Source organism: Limulus polyphemus, unplaced genomic scaffold, assembly GCF_000517525.1.
Source record: "Limulus polyphemus unplaced genomic scaffold, Limulus_polyphemus-2.1.2 Scaffold2403, whole genome shotgun sequence".
In the NCBI taxonomy this organism is placed as follows: Eukaryota; Metazoa; Arthropoda; class Merostomata; order Xiphosura; family Limulidae; genus Limulus; species Limulus polyphemus.
Window position 1 is genome coordinate 147,272 of NW_013668013.1, and position 8,227 is coordinate 155,498.

The following is an 8,227-nucleotide window of genomic DNA, read 5'->3' on the forward strand; positions in this document are numbered from 1 at the left end:
TATATATATATATATATATATATATGTATATATATATATATATATATGTGGATTGGTGAACATTTAATTCACTCTAGATGTCACAGTTTTAAGTAAACAGTAAAATTAAAAACAAGTTATGTATTACAAATATTACAATTTCAGTAGTTTTTCAATATTTCATTGTCTTTTGCAAACTATATGCATTGTTACCATTTGGTTCAACAAAATATCTTACAATAAACATACAGATATTCCCATCACAAATCAATAAGCCAATATTTTAATTTTAAGAACACAGCCTGTTACCTTAATTAGCTCATTAACCGATTACAGTTCTTTACTGTGTTGTTCAGTGATTCTCATGACAATTACTCAATTAAAAGGGTAGACAATCAGTTTTTCAACCCTCAGTACAGGCTCCAGTTTGATTTGAAAGTTGACTTCAGCCACAAGATAAAATAAGTAGGTCATGGGTATGAAAATGACCATTAGTTGTATCAACAAAAACACTAAGAATTAAAAGAAGTTATGCAAATCTTCATGATTATTTAACTAAAATTATTCATAGTTTCTAGAAAAACACCAAAATTACACTATCATTCTGTGTGGCTAAGTAACCTGATTAAAAAACATGCAATAAAAGTTGCTCAATGGAATGCCATTTTACAACTTATCACTCAAATACAACATGAAGGTAACTTACGTAACTAAGGGCTGAAATGGCTGAAAATTGCATTATGTCGATAAAAGTTGCTCAATGGAATGCCATTTTACAACTTATCACTCAAATACAACATGAAGGTAACTTACGTAACTAAGGGCTGAAATGGTTGAAAATCGCATTATGTTGATCCAAGTTGATATATTAGAATTTCTTGTAATTCAAAATGAAAAAGCTAAACATCAATTACACCAGTTTTTATTTTTTTTAACACAGTAACATGCATAATAACTTTCTGACACTACTACAGGATACATTTTAATGTGCAGTCATGGAAAAAATACATTGTATACTGGTAAACAAACTAAGGGACATATTATATACTAACACATTCACACAGATATGCAAGAACTTCAATTACACCCTAGTAAGTTTAAAATATTTTCATACTGATCTCTAGACTAAGTTTTAATTGGATAACCACACAGGTCTACTACATTTCCTATCACAATTAGTAAAGTTTTTGCCCCAAAACATGTTTAGGACTAGTTAATTTAAGATATAACTTAAGAAATGACAATTAAATGTATTTTCTTAAACAATTAGAAGAAAAATTATTTTTCATTTCCTCAGGTATAAAAATGTAGCTTTATATCACAAGTTGTATATAATATAAACATTATCCTAAGAAAACCTTATGTATTCATGTGTAATTTTAAAGAAGAACTTTAAAATTTAACTCGTTTTTGTATATTTAAATCCCATAACTGTAATGACTTGTTCCCTTTCCTATAATAATCTATATGGAATTATTAAAACTGTTTGGTATTATGCTCTTTCATTATCTCAATACACAACTCGTAAAAGCCTGTAGGATCACAAAAAACAAGGTATTGAAAAAGAGGAAAACCTGAACCCTAGAAATACTGGAGGGTGCATCCTTCCACCTTCAGAAGTAAATAACCTTCAATCTTCTGAAAACACTCAGGTTTAAGGCTTTCTCTTTTTCATTCTCTCAACACAAGTCTTTTTCTAAAGAGCAAATCTTTTTCTCTTACTATATCAAATTGTTCTTTGATTTATAGAGCTGGCATCTTACAGGTTTGATCACTTCATTTACTTAATACGAAATACATAAAACTGCCTTGAATTGTGATTGAGGTATTTCTTTATAGCTCTTTCTTGTTTTTGACCTAACTCTTAATCTTTTAACTCTCAAATTACAGACTTTTTGTTAAATACTATTGAATTTTACTGAGTAAATACTGGGATTAATTGCAATATTGAAGGTATTATTTAGAGTTTTGTATAGCTTGTATGTTATTAGAGAATCTGCAAGCAACAGAATTATGGATCCTCAAGCAATCCGTGTATTAGTAGCTAAAACAAAAATCTTATGGGGTCTATATGGTCCCCACCAGTAATTCTAGCATTAAGTATTGTCATCTACTAAGATTGAAAGAACATTATAAACTGGAATTATAATAGGGAATGTAATATTTAACATGAATCAAGGTATCCAATTACATTATTATAAGTATTATTTAATAAAAACGACTGTTAACAACATACATGTTCAATTATTTGCATGACTTATGTGAAAATTTGGAATTTCATTGACATTTCAATTGGTTCAGTAGTTTAAAAGACAATTATTTTTTTTCCATGACTGCACTGTGCAGCTTCTATCAAGCACCACGTCTTTACTGTATGACTAGGTCATATCTGGAATGCTGTGTGCTGCTGCCGCCTCAGGGTACATTGCAGTACATCAGTCTGCAAAAGAATGAAATTTCTATGAATTACATCAGTAACACAAATTACTGACAAAATTACACTAAAACAATAAATATGTTATAATTCTTTAATGAAGTTTTTATTTATGCAAGGTTATATCTAATGAAAAGTTATTAAAAATTTCAAAAATATAATATTTATTAAGCAATGTACATGAACTTTTTAAAAGCAACACACCACATTATCATAAAAATTCTAAAGGAATAAGACTGGCTATATTTTACAGACTTTGTTAATTTGGTTACCTATTTGTTTCCTGCACCTGCTCCAGTATGTCGACTATCTCGTGGGTAAAACTCAGTCAGAGTTTTCTGTGGAATTCTTTTCAACATCTCCTTTGGGAAGATTCGTAAAAGCTGCCACCCAATATCAAGGGAGTCAAAGACTGACCTGTTTTCATAGTTCCCTGATCAACAAAGTTCAAAACATTTTGTAGTTCACCTTAGTAATACTTGAAATAGGATAAAAATAACCTGAACTCAGTAAATTTCTAAACCACAGTCTCTTCCGAAAGAAAAAAAATTCTGAAAATGACACACTGAGAAGATAAAAGCTGTAACTATGAGGTTCTGAGTTAGTTTTACTGTAAATACTATCTTGAAAAACTCAATATTTAACAGATAAAAAGTTTGACTTCCCACAAAAAAAGGAAATATTTTTCAGTACATCATATATCTACACCACTTTCAAACTTTTGTAATATATATATAATCTGATTTTAGATTATTTCAAAAAGAAGTGTGCAAATTTCACATAAAGGAGAAAGCAGTTTTATTTTCGATACTATAATGACAAAAAACTAATTTCCAGGATTTGATTGGAAAGCTCAAAAATAGCTTTGGAATAAAACAAACATTTTTACCATGACCACAAGAAGTGATCTATTTAGAACACTAAAAACGATTAGATGAAAACAAAATATATTTTACACTGTGATTTTAACCATTATATTAAAACTACATAAAGCCTACCAATATGGTAAATGGTGTTTTTACCATGAGGCTTTTCTTACACATCACTTTCAAGAACTTTATCAACTTTTACAAACACATCTATAAGACAATCACACAGTATTAGAATAGTACAAGTAATAGAACAGTTGAACTTTCTAGCTCAAACATATGATGTTAGCATATTCTTAAGTTGCTGTTCATCTTGGAACCTTACAATCCTGAGATGACTAGAGTTGAAGTTATTGTTACAAACCGTTGAGATATGGCATTCATGATGGATTTGTTTTCAATTCTTAATGGTAAGCATCCATTATACAGGTGGAAAAACACCTAAAATTGAACCTTACTTACTCCATATCATAGTATGCACAGGTACAACCAGCTGAACATTTACCTTTTGGTGAAATGTTTTTGAATTTCATCAAATGTTTAGTTCTAGTAATTAATAAGAAAATACATCTGAACTTCTAGATACACATCAAATTGATTTATTTCATTTTGTTCTGAATGTTAGAGCATATTTTTTAATATTTGGTAGCACACTAGTAATAAACGTTTTTAGGAACTCCAATTTTGGGAATGCAAGAGGAGGTTACTTTAGGTTCATCTTGTATAGGTTTATTAATAATCACATCATCAATAATTGTGAACAGAACCAGCATTGCAAACTGTATTAATAATCAATTTGTAACATCTTCTCCAACCATTTCAGGATTGTAGACATATCTCAAAACAAGTCAGAAAATTTGAAAGTCTCATAATTGTTTACTAAAAGCCATCATGGCTTAAACAATAAGGTTCAAATGTTTTATGATTTGTGTAACTGTAATTATAACATGATACTTGTCAAAAGTTACTTATGTGCTTCAACATAAGATCTAAATTGTTCCAACCTGTAGGATAGAAAAAGTGAACTAATCATATAGACGTACATATAAAATACTACCCCATAAATCTAAACAAGTCAATAACAAACTGACCAATAACTTTATCACCTATTCTGTTCCTGTGATTAGAAAAAATTAATCAATACCTTGGCTAAACCTTTATACACTGGAGTTCCAATAGCATCCAGGTTCCCATACAGAAAATGTTTTAGGCAGTGCACTGACATATTGAATAGTTTGTTATCAATGTTCCCTGCCTTCTGTCTGGTTTGGGTACAAAATGTTAGGTTCTGTGCTGACTGCTTTTGTAGTTGGTCCCAGATTTTTTTTTCTTTTTTTCATTCTATACGATAGGGTTTCAGATGCTGCTGGTTTCCAGTTCTTGGTCTCTGTTAATGTTTGGTTTATTATGAGTACTTTATAATTTTGCCAAATTTCTAGTGTTCTTTGTTGTCCAGTACATTAAGTTTTTGATGTCCTGTATTGTAATTGTGATCCGCTATGGCCAATTCCTCAGGGTTTAGAAGTGCTTTTTCTCACAAACAGAATTAAAAACTAAATTAAGCAACCACTCTTAGGACCAATCATGGCTCAACAGTATTGGAGCTTTCTTTCAAGGTTGCACTGCCACATTTAATTATCTTGATAAATAATTAAAGGAATGAACACCCAAACAACTAATCAGGAGTCATTCCTTAGATATTTTTTCAAGACCTCACTACCTTTCCGATATAGAATCCTTCCTAACAGACCCCTCAGATCTGATGAAGAACTCAGCACAAAGCCCAAAATGCCATCTTCAAACAAAGCAGTAACAGTCCATATGAAAATATTCAATAAACCAGGAATCTCAGGTAAATGTTTATATATATTTATTTTTGCTTTCTCTATGATATTACTAACTGTAACTATTATCAATAACATATACTATAGTGGAGTACAATGAAATGTTTAAAATTAAGACATGTGAAAAATGTACATACCTTTTAATATTTTGTCAAATAATCTAAAAACATCTTTTGGTTATATTCTTAATTCCATATCTTTACATTTTATTTTAATGTTTTACTACCCTTTTCTGTCCTTTGGCATAGTTATTTATTGCAATACACATCAATGGGCATTCTCTTCCAATATTACGGTATCATAGCGAAACTTTAGATCTCGGCAGAAAGTAGTGGCATTCGCATTTAACACTAACCCTTGTGGAATCAAGGTGGTGATGGCTTACATAAAAATTATTAAAACTTTCAAATATTCATCTTTAAATATAAATGACAAATAATTAAGTAAAATATGAAACTAAAGCCTAAATACAATGCAACTGTATCTAACTAATGTATTTCTAGGTGAGAAACAATGCTAAAGTGTTAGTGAGAACATAAAGTAGCAACAATGCTAAAAGTGGTTTGACTGGTTCTCTTTGGAATTCCTTGTATCAATTTTAAAATAACTATCTGAAGGTTGTATTTAAAATGTGGTCTTGCTACTGGTTATAAACATCTAGCTCAAGTAAGTATAACTGGCTGAGAAATCACAACTTTAGCATCTGTCAAGAGTTCAGAGAAATTTATTTCTCCTTTCTCAGTATGTGCCCAAGAAGCTTGGAAGAAGGATGTGTAAACAGAGCAGTTAACCTAGTTTCTTCTCTATATATGGAAGTATAGTGTATGGGAAGACACTCTCAAGTTACCAAGACACAAAGTTAACGTTTTGTGAACTTGTACATCACTTGAGAATAAAACCAAACTTCAAGAAATTTTTTTTAAGCTTTCTTTTCAAATAAAGGAATTAAAACTTGGATAATATAAAAATCTGAATGATAATGTAAATCTTAATGCTGATTCCATTGGTAAGTTTTGATCGTAAAATAGCTTAATTAAATTTTGAATGCAAAATCTCATGACGTGCAGAAAAGGGTACCCATAAGAAATGAGTTAAAGGATCTTGAAACTTGTGAAATGTTGCTTAGCACTGTAACATCATCAACTCCTAGTCTCTTCAAGACTTACCTTGAGAAATAAAATTTTTCTCAAACTTTCCCAAGAACTCTAAGTAGAGTAGATCTTCTGAACTTAGAGCTTCTTCTCCAACAACAGCTTTCATGGCCTGGACATCTTTCCCAATAGCATAACAAGCATACTGGCAAGTACAAAATAGAACATGGAGTTAAAGACAACAGATGTATTGTTGCATTTTCAAGATAATGAAAAAAAAAACATACAATTTTGATTACTGATCTACATTTCCACTCTTCTAAGAAGAGTTAGCCAACTTCCAAGTGTAGAATAAATGCTATTATGCCATAGTTGTAACAAAAAATAAACTAGTGAAGACATGTATATTTTCTTGTTTTAACTCTCTTTCATGGCAACCATAAACTCAAATGAAGCATGAAAAATTTCAGGTTAATAGAAGAAATTTAAGTATATTGCAAAAATCATTCTGCATGTTAATCTTATTTTGTATCACTGAAAATAAGAAAACAAGTTAATGAAAATGAATAACTTCACAAAGGTAATTAAACATGTAAAATACTAAACAAGGAAACATAAAAAAGGAGTTAAAAGTAAACTAGATTTAACAGACTGTCACAAACTACAACATACAAACAGTTTATGAGACTAAGCCTTCACAAAAAAATAAGACTATATTCTAGAAAAAATTAAGTATTTTAATAACCAAGATACCACAAGTAAAACAAATGTAAAAAAAACAGGGTATGGTAATGTCTATAGGAAAAAGAAAACATACCAGTTGATTTGAGACATCAGCATGATCTCTTCTAGTCATGCCTTCTCCTATAGCTGATTTCATCAATCGAGAAAGTGATGGCAGTACATTAATTGGAGGATACACCTATGTAAACAGAATCAAAACTAAATTTTATATGTTTATCACATTTGTTTCAGTTACAAAACACAGCACATTAATTTTTCACAACAGCTTACTTGTTTGTAGGATTTCACACAAAACCATATGAATGGCTATCAGTCCCTAATTTTAGCATGACAGACAAGAAGCAAGGCAGATAGTCAGCTTCACCCACTGCAACTGTTGGACCATTCCTGTCTGACTGAGCCAAGTGGTGGGATTTGACTGTCACTTTTATAATGGTGCAGCAACATGGCCCAAATATGTGAAGCTTGATATTTGTATGTTTTTGTGGTAACAGGTGTAAAACAATGAAACTCAGCTCCATGGGTGATAATCCAAGGGGTTAAGCTGACAGGCTGCCTTCCCTTAAGAGTTCCTTTACTGATATTACCAGTCCAACATGCTAACCCAATGCTCAGCCCTTCTCACAACAGACTTTTATTTTCATATTAAACGAGTCCAGACTTTTTAACAACATATCAGTGTCAAATAAACACTTTACAAAATCAACAGCATTTTCTTATAGTCTTGTATACTGTCTATCAAAACTCATACAGGAAAACTTTCATTTGGGATTACAGTGTCATATAAAGATTTATATACACCCATACATTAACATCTACAATAGGTAACATGTTCTTCAGAAGTCACAGTTGTATATCAGTCCACAGTTAAAGCAAAATTCCTCATGGTTTTCATAAACCTCTTTCCATATTTTCAGTATTCCATTCATCATATGCTGAAGTAGCAGTGTTCTCAATGTACCCAGACAAATTATAAATATGAAACACAAATACTCTTTCACTATTCTTACATGATGAGTAACTGTAACTGTTGATTTACACATATGCACAACAGCATCCAAAACATAGATTAATTTATATAAAAAGAAAACACAGAATTATGCAAGACATTTTAACAATCAGTTTAAAAATCCGTTATATTCTTTCTGATAATTTTGGTGAGTCGATGCTGACAGCTGCCCCGGGCCTGGGGTCCATTCAGGGGCCTGGCAGTGGGATATTCCAAAGCTCACTAGAAATGCATACTACTTAATGAGCTAAAATGGC

At 31.0% G+C, this 8,227-nt stretch overlaps 1 protein-coding gene across 1 annotated transcript in view; it reads right to left on the reverse strand.

Moving 5' to 3' along the window:
- Window positions 1-885: 885 nt before the first annotated feature.
- Window positions 886-8,227, reverse strand: part of LOC106466864 (V-type proton ATPase subunit B) — a 31,872-nt gene continuing 24,530 nt past the window's right edge. The window contains exons 12-15 of the mRNA XM_013927166.2: window positions 7,035-7,139; window positions 6,293-6,422; window positions 2,686-2,846; window positions 886-2,419 (exon numbers count right to left, since the gene is read on the reverse strand). Coding sequence (XP_013782620.1) covers window positions 2,686-2,846; window positions 6,293-6,422; window positions 7,035-7,139 — 396 coding nt within the window. The 3' untranslated portion in view covers window positions 886-2,419. The remainder of the gene's footprint in view (window positions 2,420-2,685; window positions 2,847-6,292; window positions 6,423-7,034; window positions 7,140-8,227) is intronic.